Source organism: Dipodomys ordii, unplaced genomic scaffold, assembly GCF_000151885.1.
Source record: "Dipodomys ordii isolate 6190 unplaced genomic scaffold, Dord_2.0 Scaffold266, whole genome shotgun sequence".
NCBI classification, from domain to species: domain Eukaryota; kingdom Metazoa; phylum Chordata; class Mammalia; order Rodentia; family Heteromyidae; genus Dipodomys; species Dipodomys ordii.
In genome coordinates, this window is record NW_012267482.1 from 431,816 (window position 1) to 447,640 (window position 15,825).

At 52.7% G+C, this 15,825-nt stretch overlaps 1 protein-coding gene across 2 annotated transcripts in view; it reads left to right on the plus strand.

The window, feature by feature from the left end:
* The window catches only part of Itpr2 (inositol 1,4,5-trisphosphate receptor, type 2), a 153,343-nt gene extending 137,882 nt beyond the window's left edge, over positions 1-15,461 (plus strand). For both annotated transcript variants that reach the window (XM_013036243.1, XM_013036244.1), the window contains 7 exons: positions 2,434-2,629; positions 5,159-5,251; positions 7,835-7,965; positions 8,941-9,106; positions 9,597-9,757; positions 14,744-14,905; positions 15,278-15,461. In XM_013036243.1, the coding sequence (XP_012891697.1) occupies positions 2,434-2,629; positions 5,159-5,251; positions 7,835-7,965; positions 8,941-9,106; positions 9,597-9,757; positions 14,744-14,905; positions 15,278-15,340 (972 nt within the window). In that variant the 3' untranslated portion in view covers positions 15,341-15,461. The remainder of the gene's footprint in view (positions 1-2,433; positions 2,630-5,158; positions 5,252-7,834; positions 7,966-8,940; positions 9,107-9,596; positions 9,758-14,743; positions 14,906-15,277) is intronic.
* The last annotated feature ends 364 nt before the right edge of the window (positions 15,462-15,825 follow it).

Consider the following 15,825-nt stretch of genomic DNA (forward strand, 5'->3'; position numbering starts at 1 on the left):
ACCACCATCACCACCACCAACACCAATACCACACCACCACCACCACCACCAACAGCAGCAGCAACAACAACATCAACACCACCACTACCACCACCACCAATACCACACCACCAGCAACACCAACACCAACACCACCAACAACACCACCAACAAACCTGCCTCAGTCCTGGCTGCCAGCCTCTCTGGCAGCTGGGCTCCGAGGGCTGTGTGTGGAGCAGATTCCTACACGGGAGAAGTCACGCATGGACACATGCTAGACTTTTGCAGCGTCTCCCGAGGGCCTTCCAGGCGGTGACCTCGTGCCTTCCCTTCCTTCAGCTTTGCAACAAGATCGTCTTCCTGGTGAGCTTCGTGGGGAATCGTGGCACGTTCACACGCGGGTATCGGGCGGTGGTCCTGGACGTGGCCTTCCTCTATCACGTGGCCTACGTGCTGGTCTGCATGCTGGGCCTCTTCGTGCATGAGTTCTTCTACAGCTTCCTGGTGAGTAGAGGCTGCGCAAGTGCAGCTATGGCCACTCCTGGCTGTGGAGCACACCCCCGGGCCCGCCCGGCTCTGCTGGGGCTGCGTCCCCGGCCTGGTGGGGGGTTTTAATTTTTAAAAGCCTGGCACTGTGGCCCATGCCTGTCATCCCAGTTGCTCGGGAGGCTGAGATCTGAGGATCCCAGTGCAAGGCCAACCCAGGCAGGAAAGTCTGTGAGACTCTGATCTCCAGTGAGCCACCAGAAAATCATAAGTGGTGCTGTGGCTCGAGTGGTAGAGCGCCAGCTCAGTAACAGCACACAGGCCCTGAGTTCAAGCCCCACTACTGGCCACAAAAAACATGAATATATAGAGAGATCTGTCTGTCTTGTCTGTCTGTCTGTCTGCCTGCCTGCCTGCCTGCCAGCCACATTAGACACTGAGATCTGAGGATGAAGGGTCAAAGCCAGCCTGGGCAGATGAGCAGAGGTGTATATCAAGTGGTAGAGGGCCAGCCTTGAGCAAAAAAGCCAAGTGAGACTGAGAGGCCTTGAGTTCAAGCCCCACAACTGACTTAAAAGGAAATAACAGTCTATCTGTCCGACATCAGTATCCTTTGGTTGTGCAGAACTTTGGCCACATCTGTTTCTGGCCACAGAGGTTTCTAAAAGCCATAAGCTTTCTTCACAATGAATCCAGAGCAACAAATCCAGTGCCCTTTCCTTGGGTACTGTTAAGTTACAAATCAGAGCAGGGCTGGGCAGGTGGCTCAGTGGTAGAGCGCTTGCCTAGCATGTGTGAAGCCCTGGGTTCGATTCCTCAGCACCACATACACAGAAAAAGCCAGGAGTGGTGCTGTGGCTCACATGTTAGCATGCTTACCTGAAGTGAAAACACGAAGCCCTGCATTCTGGCGTGCGTGCACATGCACGCACACTCACACGTACATTTTTTTCAACAGTACAACAGTATATATTTATTTGCAAATAAGAAATGAGAATAGCAAAATAGAAGAAAAAAATACAGGAGAGCAATGTGTGGCGCAATCCCTATACTATGCAACTGAGCTCACTGCACATACAAACACTTAATGTACGTGTTCTGGGCACACACACACACACACACACACACACACACACACACACACACAGGTACAGTAAATGAATCATCAACTCATCAGCTAGATGTGCCCAATGTATAATTTCCCTAAATTCAGATGGAAGTATTCTTTTCTGTGTGTGCTTGTATCAGGACTTGAACCCAGGGCCTTGAGGACTGCCCCTTAGCTATTTTGCCCCAAATCTGACCCTAAACATCCGATCCACAGCCCCACTTCCAGATTTGTTTGTTTGGTGATGGATAATTGGAGATAGGAATCACGTGGCATTTTTTTTTCCTACCTGGGTTGGCTTCCAACCACGATCCAGATTTTAGCCTCCTGAATAGTTTCTACCTGGCTCAAATTCAAGTGTTCTATTTCTACAGTCTGTAAGAAAGTGATATCTCAGTGCTCATAAAAGCAACATGTGCAGGTGGGCACCGGTGGCTCATGCCTGTCATCCTAGCTACTCAGGAAGCTGAGATCTGAGGATCATGGTTCAAAGCCAGGCCAGGCAGGAAAGTCCATGAGACTCTTATCTCCAGTGAGCCACCAGAAAAGCTGGAAGTGGTGCTATGGCTCAAGAGTTAGAGCTCCAGCCTTGAACAGAAAGGCTCAGGGACATCACCCACATCCTGGTTCAAACCCCGGACTGCCCCCCCCCCCCACAAACTCATAGATGATGCCAGATTCATCCACAAAAAACCTGTTTGATGCACTGCAGTAGGACAAGCAATGGGCATTTTGTCAGGTTGTTGATGCAGTGGTCTGGTTAGCGTTTTCATCAGCGAAGGGTGATGTGTGTCTGTGTGCTGTTATCATGGTGTCCCTCACCCGGGCCCCGTGGCATTTTCCGGTTCCCTGCTTTGCAGCTCTTTGACTTGGTGTACAGAGAAGAGACCCTGCTCAACGTCATCAAGAGCGTCACCCGGAACGGACGCTCCATCATCCTGACCGCCGTTCTGGCCCTCATCCTCGTCTACCTCTTCTCCATCATCGGCTTCCTCTTCCTGAAGGACGACTTCACCATGGAGGTGGACAGACTGAGGAACAGGACCCCAGCCGCAGGTACTTCTGCCACCCCGGGAGCCTCCACCCACGCACGTGACTTGCACGTGGCCTGTTCATGGGGTTGCAAAGACCTGTCTGTCAGGCCCCGCCCCACTGGCTCCCGCCTGTCATCCCAGCTGCTCAGGAGGCTGGGATGTGAGGATCAAGGTTTGAAGCCAGCCCAGGCAGGAAAGTCCATGAGGCTCTTATGTCCAGTGAACCAGCAAAGAGCCAAAAGTGGCAAGGTATGCTTGCCTAGCATGCATGAAGTCCTGGGTTCGATTCCTCAGTACCACAGACACAGAAAAAGCCAGAAGTGGCTCTGTGGCTCAAGTGGTAGAGCACTAGCCTTGAGCAAAAAGCTCAGGGACAACGCTCAAATGCTGAGTTCAAGCCCCAGGACTGGCAAAAAGAAAACCCAGTGGAACTGAGGCTCAAATGGTTCAGCTCCAGCCTTGGCAGAAAAAGCTAAGGCAGAGTGTGAGGCCCTTAGTTCAAGTCCCAGTGCCCCATACACACAAAAAGCCCTTTTCCTTTCATTCCTTTGAAAATACATTCTTGTTTGGTCTGAGGATATTTATGAGTGTTCAGTAGTCCTGGGCTCTGGATGATCAGTCCATGAGTCTTGGGAAATGTTTATACAATAAACCTGTGGATCACCCTGGCTGCTAAGGAGGCTGAGATTTGAGAACAGCAATTTGAGGCCAGCCCAGAAAAACAAACCCAAGAGTATCTTATTTCCAGCTAACCAGAAAAAAAAGCTACACTAGAGGTTTGGCTTAGGTTTTAGAACTCCATGTTAAGCAAAAAAGCCGAGTTAGTAACTTGAGGCCCTGAGTTCAAGCCCCAGTATGGGTAGAACAACAACAAACAAAATAACAGCTAACCTCAGTCTCAGAAAGATTTAATAACTCTCACCATATTTTACATTAGAGTCAGATACTCCAGTGTAGAGAAACAGCTTTGAAAATCTCCAGTTTGTTCCCTCCCTTCTCTCCCTGGAGAACAATATCTAACGTAATTAACAGCCAGTAGTCCGTATATGTTTAATGTCCATATATCCTAATTATATACAAATACGCCAGTGATACATGATTTTGATGAGGAGAACATCAGTTAGTAAAAACTTTAGTATGAGAGACACGTGTAAAATATTCTCATTAGGCTGGGTCTGGTGGGTCCCACCTGTAATCCCAGAGACTTGGGAGAGCAGTTTGGTTAGAGATAGACCCCGCCTCAGCTCATAAGTAAGTCATCCCAGCAGAGTGAGAGGCTGTGGGGAAGGGGCCAGCCCCAGGCAAACATGGTAGAACAAACTGGAAGATCTATGCAGACAGGACAGAAATACCCAACATGGGGACTGAAGGTTACAAGCTGAGAGCTCCTGAATTGTGCATCTACTGCCGGCGCTGTGACTGTAGTCTCAGAAAGGTAGGGTGCTTGTCTCTTCCTTCCTTGCTCGGCCTTTTGCCTCGAGCTCCGAGGCGGTATGAGGAGGTCTGAGACACAGAAGGAGATGGTTTGGTTTGGTCTCAGGGTTTGCCATGACTTGACCGCATCGCTTTGCTCCTCCTCCAGCTACAGTGACGCCGTGCCTCTCTGTGTCACCTTTGTGGCTGTCCCTTCTCCAAATCCCCAAGGCCTGCCGTGCTGCTGTTGTAAACAGTCATTCACATGGGATGGCCCCTGGAGACCCATCTCTCACAATCGCAGCTCCAGGGCCCTGGCCCTGCTCCCACCTGGCCTCCCCCTCCTCTCAAAGTCCCCTCCTAACCCAAGTCCCCTGTCACACTGTGCTCACCGCGTTTCCTGCTCCTCCTAGGGTGGGAATCAGATGATGAGCAGCCGGGACGTGGACGCTGCAGGAGGGTCTAGCTGTCGGGGGTTCTTCCTGCCCTGGAGCATTATGTGCTCCTGTTTGTAAGCCCGTCCCAGAAAACCACACGGACACAGAACTTACCGTCAGCCGGCACTGACAGGCTAGCTTGTGGGACTGCGAGTAGCCGGCCCCCTGGTTGGGCAGGTGGTTATACAGCCATGAGGAGGCTGAAGACAGGAAAAAGGGCTGCGAACTGGAGCCCTTTCCTGGTCGCAGCGGGGCACAGAGATAGCAGCCAGCCAGGGCAGCTCCAGCAGCTGGCTGCAGCCAGGCAGACATCCTCTACCTGGCCCATAGCCGGGACGGAACATTGCATAGCCGGCACTGGCCGGGGAAGGGCCACTGGCAGCTGGACGCTCAAACCGCGCGGGGCCGGGGATGGGCTCCCGACTACGGCAGCGAGGAATTGCTGATGCAGCCGGGGCTGGGGCTCCGAGCGGTCTGGGTGGGAAAGGGCGGCTATGGCAGGGCCTGGCTCTTGGATGACCCAAGATGAAGGCTGCCGAGCTAAAGTAGGGTGAATATGGAAACCCTGTTCCCAGAGGCCACGCTGTGGGGGGGGGTGTGTGTGCGGGTGCTGGAGATGGAGCTCCAGCCTGAGCTCCAGCGTGGCCATTGATGTCTTTCTGATTCCTGTCCTCTCCGGGTTGCCTCCGACCTTCTTCCAGGGAATCGGGATGTGCCCTCGGTGATCTTGCCCTCCACCCTGGGGACCTGTGACAAGGAGAGCTGCTCACCTGCAGCCCCCGCCTCCAGCGCAGGTTGGTATGGAGGGCCAGGGCGGTGACCACCTCAGCCGGAACACTCTAGGAATGTTGCTCTTAGAAGTTCATGTGAGGGAAGGGTTGAGGACCGAGTGTGCAGCTTATGTTGAAACATGACAGTTGAGGAAATGTGTCCTGAGATCTTTCTATTCACCCATGAGTGAACCCCTTTCTCCTGTCCGGCGTTCCCAAATGACCTGGACAGACAGGCTCAGAACCCCTAGAGACCCAGTGAGTTCCAGCGCCGTTGGTCTTTATAGCACAACCTGGCTTTATGCGGGTGATTGCAAAGAGAGTGAATGAACAGTGCGATGTTCTTCATTTCTCCTGCTGACACTGCTCAAGACTTCTGTTCTGTTGCTTAAGGAACAAGTGGAAGCAGAGAAGGCCACTACGTACCAACAGCGTGCCTAATTCTAGCCATGTAGCCGCCATACAGAGTGCACATTGGGTAAACCACATCTCTCTCTACCAGTGCCTTCAGCCTCTTACGTGCTCCATATTAAAGTCTGCCCTGTGCATTGACACCTAACTAGCACATCATGGGCCGAGCTGTCTGCTGATTGATTTGCTGTCTGTCTGTCCTGGTGTCCTGACTCCACTGACACACGCCTGTCTCCTTCCCACTGCTCCTTTCAAAAGGTGTCTGAGCTCTCCTGCTTTTTAACTCAGAGCGTGCGTCGGACTTGACCGTAAGTGAGCATGCGCACGTTGCTGCTGTCTTTGATACCAGCCCTCCTGGCTGGCGGTGTCCCAGCACATCTAACTGAAGTAGAAGCGCCGGCCTACTTCCATCACGTGATGGGAAAGGACCGTCAGTTCAGAGGAAGTTTTACAGTTCGTACAATAGTGCTGAACAGGCCACTGAAACGAGACTTCCTGTTCCTTTTTCTCATTGCTTTTAAATTCTCACCTTGACTCACACCTGGGGGCCACACACTCCCCAAATCAGCACACAAGAAGTTCTTCATTGTTGTATGAAATCGTGTCTTTCTGCTCATTTCCCTCTGGTTCAAAGGCACGATTCTATACTCAGGTGTTTATATATTACGTCCACTGTCCTCGGGTGAAGGTGTGGCTCGGTGGCACAGTGCTGGCCTTCAGTGGAGCCAGCCAGCCAGCGTGCACGGCTCTCAGTTCAAGCCTCAGCTCCAACACATACATGAAAAACGCAGTCAAGCTGGATGGCAGTGACTCCCGCCAGTAACCCTGGTTACTCAGGAGGCTGAGATCTGAGGATCGAGGTTTAAAGACAGCCCGGTAAAGAGCATGAGACGCTCATCTCCGTTTAGCCAGCGAGAGCTGAAGGTGGAGGTGCACCTCAACTGGTACCGCACCCACCCGGAGCAAAATGAGCAAAGGCAAACAAGAAAAGCAACAGAAACCTAAGCGGCAGTGTCAGTTCTGAGTTCAAGCCCCAGTATCAGTGCACATGTATGCGCATGCATGCGCACACACACATACACACACACATCATCTTAAATAATCAGGCAGATACGTGTTAAGTCTGCCGTCAAACAAACTTAATCCAATCCCGATTCCCCTGTAACACATCTTCTTCTCTGTATTTCTCTGATGTTGTTTTTGGTGCCAGTCATGGGGCTTGAACCCAGGGCTTGGCCCTGTCCCCAAGTTTCTCTTTGCTCAGGGCTAGCTCTCGCCCTTGAACCGTAGCAGAACTCCGGACTTTTTCTAAGCACTTCATTGGGGATCAGAGTCTCAAGGACTTTGCTGCCCGGGCTGGCTCTGAACCATGGTCCTCAGCTCTCAGCCTCCTGAGTAGCTGGGATGGCGGGCAGAGCCCCCGGTGCCTAGGCCTCATTTCTCCACATAAGCTCACTGCGTGTGCCATCTGTAGCATCGTTCAAAGAGCTTCCCACACTTGGCCAAGAGAAAGGAACAGTAGTAGCCGTGCCGGTGCTCTCCGTTCTGTAGAGAACGCTGGGTTCAGAAATTCACCCTGGTGCCTATTCCAGAGCAGAGCAGAGTTTGAAACTGGGTCCGACCGGTGTCCAGCTTCGTCCCTCCTGCAGGCCTGCCGTCTCTGGCAGGCTGGACTGGTTTCTAGAGGGTTAGCTCCCTCTCCTCTCTCTGTGTGAAGGCATGGCGGAGGCTAGCCTTCTTAGGGTCTGTTCTTTGCAATTTTGCCATTCCCCGCTGTGGAAAAAGAAAAGCTATTCAGGCCATTCCATATGTGGCTTTCCTCTGTCCACCTGTGATGCACCTGCTCGCAGTAACTAGGTCGTATTAAACTGAATCGAGGCGCACAGTATGGGTGGGCAGAGCTCAGTACAGGAAGCCTGTCAGACTCTGGAGGATAACAGAAGTCAGCCTGGGCAGAAAAGCCCATGAGACTCCAGAGCAAGAGGCACGGTGACGCAGTACAGCACCAGCTGGGCAGGGTAGGTGAGCGAGAGACCTTGAATGGAAACCACGGTGCAGGCAAGAAAGGAGAGGAGAGGCAGGGGAGAGGAGAGGAGAACGGGGGAAGGAAAAGCGAGAGACGCGGGAAAGAAGGGAGGGAAAGAACACATGTGGGTGGTTGATGGAGATAACGTGTGTGTGACTCATGTTCCGCAGCGGGCGAGGAGTATGAAGATGGCGTCGAGAGGGCATGCGACACACTGCTCATGTGCATCGTCACGGTGCTGAACCAGGGTCTCCGGAACGGAGGCGGCGTGGGGGATGTGCTGCGGAGACCGTCCAAGGACGTAAGCCGCAGGGAAGAGATTGCTTCTCCACCTCTGTGCATGTGCGTGTGTGTGCGCATACGTGTGTGTACGTGTGCGTTCCAGAGCTGAAATTCAAGGCCTCTTTGCTCTCACTCTCAGTTTTCTTGCTCACAGCTGGTAATCTACCACTTGAGCCATGCCTCCAGTCTGGAATTTTGCTGGTCAAACAGAGATAGAACCTCAAAGACTTTTCTGCCCAGGCTGCTTGGAACCGCAGTCCTCCAGATCTCAACCTCTGGAGGAGCTAAGCTTCCAGTCACCTGAGCCGCCAGTGTCTCGCGCTGCAGCCCGGCTTAATGCACGCAGCGAGTTGCCTTACAGGGTAACATGCTGTATCGTTTGAAGGATCATGAGGGGCGTGGACATTCACTGGTTTTCATACAATTAATGGTGTACTGGGATTTCTAGCACATGCACTACTAGGAATCACTCAGTGTGTACTGCACGTCTGAACCACGGGGGGTTCTACAGCAGCACAATCCTGGCTGTGAAGTTTATGTAGGAGTTGAGTGCTACGGTTGGCTGGCTCTGTCTCTCTGTCTCTCTGTCTCTCCCCTCATGTTCATTTTCTCTGCTTCTGCATACAAATATCCTCCATGATTTATCTGCAATGAATAGCGAATTCCAATGCATTTCATATATTAAAGCCGCCATTCAGACAGTGTTTTCAATCAGTGTAAAATCTCAACTACTGCACTGGGAGCTTAGCAGATCCTTAACCCTGCCACTGGCCAGCCGTGTTATGGTATTCTCACTCACCCGTCTAGGCCCAGCCCCTCAGCTATTAAACAACGACTTCGTGTGCGTTCTAAAGTTGCTGAAGTAGAAGTCAGTGTCCACTCGGTAGTGTATTTTTCATAATGCATAAATAACGTCCCATTGTTTCTATGCGTGGAGCAAACACGGATGGTTTTATGCTGGGAAATGTGTGCAAGTGTTGTGGTTTGGTTTCAGGAGCCCCTGTTCGCGGCTCGAGTGGTGTACGATCTCCTCTTCTTTTTCATCGTGATCATTATCGTGCTGAACTTGATTTTTGGTGTTATCATCGATACTTTTGCTGATCTCAGAAGTGAAAAGCAGAAAAAAGAAGAAATCCTGAAGACGACCTGCTTTATCTGTGGTGAGCATCCATGTGTAGCGGTGCTGTCCACGGGACAGTGCTGTCCATCTGTGGCCAGGCCCCTCCACATGGAGAAACCACACAGGAAGCAGATATTTCTCAGGAAAGTGCGGCTGGGATGATTCTTACTTGCCATGCCTTTGGGAGCTGTTTTCCATATTGAAAACTGGGTAAAAACCCAGATAATATAGCAGTGCTGGCATGCTCCATTTCTAGAGAATGCTCATTTCTCTTCTTTAAGAAAGACAAATCCCGCTGCGTTGCTGGCAGCTCACATCTGTCATCCCAGATACTGGGGAGGGCTGAGATCTGAGTGTCACAGTTCAAGGCCAGCCTGAGCAAGCGCTCTACCACTGAGTCACCTTCCCAGCCTGGTGCGCCCCGTTTATCATAACCTTCTAATGGAAGTGTTGGTGCACAGTCATGATTATCTAGAAGTAGGTGGTGCAGGATGGCAGGTCGCATCTGTCGTGTGTCCTGTGTCTTGCAGGACTCGAGAGGGACAAGTTTGATAATAAGACCGTCTCCTTCGAGGAGCACATTAAGTCAGAGCACAACATGTGGCATTACTTGTACTTCGTCGTCCTGGTGAGGGTGAAGGACCCCACCGAGTACACCGGCCCCGAGAGCTACGTGGCGCAGATGATTGCGGTGAGTGATCAGACTTTCTAGGACTCTACCTTCTCTTCCCAATGCTGCTCCCAGGTGGCGACGTTTCTAGCGATGTTTTTCTCTATTGTTGCTGTTGGTAATGTTTGAATAGGCCTCCCAGTCGCTGGAGAAGCCCTGCCTTGCTGAAAATCATTGGATTTTTGGTTATTCATCTGCAGTGACAACCTGCTGTAGGCAGTGCCAGCACCTCCCCGTGGTGGCCGTCCCCAGCCTTCCAGCAGGCCCTTCTTGAAGCTCTCAGTCCCTGGAACTTGCCCATTATGAGCAGATGCAGCCGAGTCACACTTTCAGGGTGTACCAGGTGGCTCATGCTGAAATCTGAGGATCACAGTTCAAAGCCAGCCTGGGCAGACGAGTCTGAGAGACTTGTCTCTAATTCACCATCACCCCCCCCTCCCCGTACACGTTGTGGCCCAAGTGGTAGAGGGATAACTAGGAATTTTTAAAAAGCCAAGCAAATAAGAGGGCTTGCGTTCAAGCCCCACTATGGGCACAGAAATAAAAATTAAGTTGTGCGTGTGTGAAGAATAGACATAATGTTTGATATGAACCGGAGAACATTGGTTTCCTGGCATTGCGCACTCTGCGTTGATTTACCAGAGTTGGTAAGACACTTGCCACCTCTAGTTGCTCATTTAAGATAAGCAATAGAAAATGTAGCTGTCTACGACTCAGAGTTTCTTCTGTGTTACACAAAATTAGAACTCACAAGCCCGAGGGGAAGTTATGCTCAAGTTGTGCTTTAGCATCTCTAGGTAGCAGCATTCTTATGATAGAATGAAGCATTTACTGCAGGCTTTTCCTAAGAATTCGTGGGGCAAAACTGTGTTTTCATCATACAGGCCAAGTTACTACCTCCTTAGGGGCCTTTGTTCTGGTAAGCAGCCACTTCCTTGTCCATGTCAAGACTCTGATCTCCAAGAAATTCTTCAGAAAAATTTACTGTTATGGCTCAAGCGGTAGAACACTAGGCTTGAAAATAAGATGCTAAGAGACAGCGTCCAGCTCAGAGTTCAAAGTATAGGACTGGCACAACAAAGAGGTGGAAAGAAGGGAGAAAGGAAGAAAGGGAGAAAGGAAGGAAGGAAGGAAGGAAGGAAGGGAAGGGAAGGAATACACAGAAGTTCCTGCAGTCTCGTGGGTGTTATATGTTTGGGCTGGTTGCTCTTCTTGGACCCTCTGCAGGCTCGGGGCCGTGTAATGTCTGGAGGGATGTCAGGTTAAGGGTGAGAGGTCTTTTTGCTCCAGTGTGTTTTACATTTCAGAGAAAAGCTGGCCTGTGTGGGTCACACCTTTAAACCTAGCACTTTTGGGTTGAAATAATTCTGTGAATTAATCTCAACCAAGGTGTAATGGGTGTGGCTCAGAAATCCCATCAGAAGCTGCTCTTGGATAGATACTCAATGGTGCGGTGGGATTGAGTTAGACACTAGTGGGCCACCAAAGAGCAGTTTGTTCCTGAGCTGCAGTCAGTGCCTGGCCCTGCTGGGATTCAGAGAGCCCTGCACACCTGGTCCACATCTGGTCCATCAAGATGAGCATTGGAGTCCCTCCCTCGCTCCAGCATCTGGCCATGCAGAGTCTGCTGAGCAGCCAGGCTCTGGCCATCTCTGCCCTGGAGGATCTACTGGTGTTGCTGTTCCCTTCGCTGTTCATGGAGGTCTATGCCAGGGCCCACACAGAGATGCTGAAGGCCCTGGTGCAGGCCTGACCCTTCTCCTGCCTCCCCCTGGGGGACCTGGCAGAGTCTCCAGACCTGGAAACCTTCAAGGCTGTCCTGGATGGGCTCGACCTGCTACTGGCCAAGAAGGAGTGCCCCAGTCGGTGGAAACTGCAAGTCCTCGACCTGCGGAATGAGCACCCCAACATCTGGATACAGAGCTACCCTTCAATGGCCCGAATCTCTTATCCAGATGTCCTGAATGACAGGCCAACAGAGAGCTGTGGTTCAATGATGACTGAAGAGCAGCCCTCGATTTTACTCATGGACCTGACCATCAAAGATGGCGCCCAGGATGCTCTCCAAGGCCACCTGCTCCAGTGGGCCAGGGAGAGGAAAGAACAAGTCAAGCTGTGCTCCAGGAAGCTGTGGATTCTGTCTGGCTCCATCTATAAAATCCAGAAGGCTCTGAGTGTGGTGAGGCTGGACTCCATCCAGGAGCTGGTGGTGAGTTCTGGCCAGATGGAACCTTTACATCCTCACCTTCCCCGTTGTGACCGGGGACTCCGTGCTAGCCTGAAGGATTTCTGGGGCAGCTGCAGCATCTGCAGGAGCTGTATGTGCACAAAGTCTTCTTCCTTTATGGACAGCTGCCCACCATCCTCAGGAACCTCACCCTTTTGCAGACCTTGTCTCTGAGTTCGTGTCCACTGAAGGAGGCTGACTTGTGGTTCCTGTCCCAGTGGCCCTGCTCCAGGCAGCTCAAGCACCTGCGTCTGAGGAGTTTTCCCCTGGGTAACTTCAGTCCTGAGCCCCTGAGAGTCCTACTGGAGCACGCGGCCGGCACCCTGGAGACCCTGGCCCTGGAGGACTGTGCCATCACGGATTCCCAGCTCTTGTGCATGCTGCCCGCCCTGAGCCAGTGCTCCCAGCTCAGCTTCTTCAGTTTCTATGGAAACCACATCTCCATGTCTTCTGTGCAGAGCCTCGTGAGCCACACGGCCAGGCTGCCTTGTCTGAGACAGGGGCTGTATGCTGCCCCCTGGAGAGCCCCCCCTTGGGAGTGGTGGCTGGTGCCATCGATCCTCACAGACCTGCCTGGGTGTGGGCTGGCGTGGCACAGGCACTGGGGGGACACGGGGTTCCAAGTTCTGTCATCTCCAGAAGAAGTGCCAGCTGTCAGGGCTGGGCTGGGCGGTCCTGGGTGGTCACGGAGGAGGGCCTCCCTGCTCTGCCGAGGTGGGTGAGCGCCTCTCTCCTGAAAACGTCTCCACATCAGAGGGGAAAGCCGGGGCAAGCAGCACAGAGCTCCAGAGTCCAGTGTTATAGAAGAGACAGGGCATCTGGTCCCGAGCTTCTCAGCTCCGTGCTGGCTCTGGAGCTGCAGGGCTTGGAGTGTGTCCCGGTGGACACATCCGTCCAGGGGACCACGCGGAGGGCAGGTACAGGAGAGTGTTACAAGGGTTAGAAGAGGAGCCATATTTGCCCCAGAAAGAGAGCGCAGTATGGCCGCTGCCATGCAGGCAGCAGCAGGGTCTGGGGGTGGGCGAGGCCAGCGGGAGCTCAGGTGGGTCTGGGCAGGGAGAGGCGGCCGCTGCAGGCGGAGCTCCAGGGAAGGGCTGGTGGAGCCGAGGATGGAAGCTGGCGTGACGTGGCCACAGGCCAGCCGGAACCTGGAGTGCATTCAGCCTGGAAGGAACTGGAACATTGGTTGTAAACAGTGGGACAGTCCCACGCTATCATTTACCGTATCAATCAACCAAAAGTGTGAGAAGAAAGAGATCCTTGTTGGTGACTAGAATCCTAGCTGCACAACAAGGCTGAGGTCTGAGGATCACAGTTCAAAACCAGCCTGGGCAGGAAAGTCCTCTTGACTCTCAACTCTGGTGAACCGCCACATAACCCAGCAGTGGCAGCGCTGTGGCTGAACTGGTAGCATGCTGGCACTGAGCACAGACGCTCGGTGGGTGGACCAAGGCTGCAGCCCGCTGCGGGCTCCTTCGTCCATCGTGAGAGGGAGCAAGGCAGGAACAGGCCAGACCGTGTAGCTGAGATCTGGGGCGCTAACAGTTTCAGATCCCAGAGTTCCTGTCTAGAAACGGTTGGCCCAGGAGAGCCCAGCTCTGGGAAAGCCACTCTGGGACGCCCCAGCTAGAGCTGTATTTTAACTTGCCCAGCGCCTTCTGGAGCAAGTGCAACTGATGCTGAATATGTTGAGAATTGTTATATTAAAGCAGCACAATCCTTTAAATTGTTCACATCCTAAACGATTGAACAGCAAGTAACCTATGGCAGCTGTTCTTAACTCTTTCATCTCCTGATTGATTTTTTCCAGAATTAGAGCTTTGGCATTTGTTAGTTTGTTGAAAAAACAAGCTAGACTGCTACGTTTTTCCTGGGCATCTGCAACCCTGGGACAGGCAGGATGAAAGCTGCAGCTACAGCAGTGGTGGCCGTGGTTGACAGCGCAAGGCTCTCAGCACAGTTTGGGGGGATTGCGTTTCAAACATCCCTTATTCTGTGTTGGCACTGGTGGCTCACGCCTGTCATCCTAGCCACTCGGGAGGCTGAGATCTGAGGACTGTGGTTCAAAGCCAGTCCAGGCAGGAAAGTCTGTGAGACTTTTATCTCCAGTGAACCACCAGAAAAACTGGAAGTGGCACTGTAGCTCAAGTGGTAGAGCGCCAGCCTCGAGCTTAAGAGCTGAGGGACAGCGCCCAGGCCCAGAGTTCAAGCTCAATGACCGACCAAAAAAAAAAAAAGGTTTATCTCAGCGAGTGGGAGAGGTTCCCTTCAAGATGCAAGCTTGTGATATCAGGCATATTCCCCGTCTGTCTACTTTCTTATTCCCGGGTTTCTGAAACCATGTTTGTAGACTCCAGGCCCAGTCCAGGAGAGTCTTACATTAGTTCTGGCCACTCACCTCCATAGGCCAAATAGACAGAGCTGGTGAACGCTAGATAAAGAAGCTGGATTCCTGGGAACCGGTGGCAGACAGCACCCGAGGAGATCTTCACGACTTCAGGGTACAGACACAGGCTTCCGGTTAAACAGGAGAATGGGGGTGCAGAGAGGGAAAGGTGGGCAGTGTGAGCAGGAGCTCCTGCGTCTGAGTTCAGAAGGCCTGGCCTGTGAGGGGTGGCGTGCCCTCCGCACGACGCTTCTTCTGGAATCTTCTCACTGCTTCTGACGAGCTCTCAGACGGCAGGGCGTGGATGCAGAGCTGGGCCTTGAGCTCACCCCGGCCCCGCGGCAGTGCCTCTTAGATTTGCCTCTGACGCTTCCGCACATGTCTTTGCTTTTAGGAGAAAAACCTGGACTGGTTTCCTCGGATGCGCGCCATGTCCCTCATCGGCAACGAAGGTGATGGTGAGCAGAATGAGATTCGGAGCCTGCAGGAGAAGCTGGAGGCCACCATGAGCCTGGTGAAGCAGCTGTCCGGGCAGTTGGCCGAGCTGAAGGAGCAGGTGCGGAACAGGGGCCCGGTTCTAAGTAGGTTCAGGAGCTGGGGATGGGGCGGGGGGGGGGTCTGCCATTCTACCCTATGATCCCTGGAGGTTCAGGGAGCTGCGGTGTGATCTGAGGAGTCTAACTTGCAGTAAAGAGACTACTGGGCACCAGCGGCTCACACCTGTCATCCCAGCTACTCAGGAGCCTGAGATCTGAGGATCCTGGTTCAAAGCCAGCCGGGGCAGTAAAGTCTGGGAGACTCTGATCTCCCATGAACCACCAGAAAACTGGAAGTGGTGCTGTGGCTCAGGTGGTAGAGCACTAGTCTTCAGCATAAAGGCTCAGTGACAGCACTGGTGTTCTGAATGCCCGTGTCTTTTCCTCCCCAGATGACAGAACAGAGAAAGAACAAGCAGAGGCTGGGCTTCCTGGGCTCCAACATCCCCACGTGAGCCGTCCCTTGTCCCCATGCTGAATGCAGGGCAGGGGGACAGCGTGGCTGGCCTCTCTCATTGGGGTCCTTTCTCCTCCCTGAAAAGAAGATTTGAGATAAGGAGCTGAAAACTGGCTGAGCTCCAGAAACAGTTGTTTTTTCATGGCCCAGAAACAGCAGCCAAAAAGACAAGCAGCTTGAGCACAGCTCACACGCTCAGTGCAAGTGAGGGCCACCTGCTCCCAGGGCCGTGGAGGGTGGAGGAGCCAAGTGGCTGGAGGCTTGGGGATGGCAGAAACACTGTCTGCTGGATCCACGGGCAACATCTCGACTGAAATACAGACAGCACTGCGTGGCTGGAATTTCTTCCCTTTCATTGTGGTCGGGGAAGGAAACTTTGCTAAGGCAAATAAATAACTGGATGGATGGCTTCAAAATGAGACTCACAGAGAAGGTGTTCAGCTGGCCAGGTGCCGGAGGCTCACACTGGAAATCTCAGCTAAG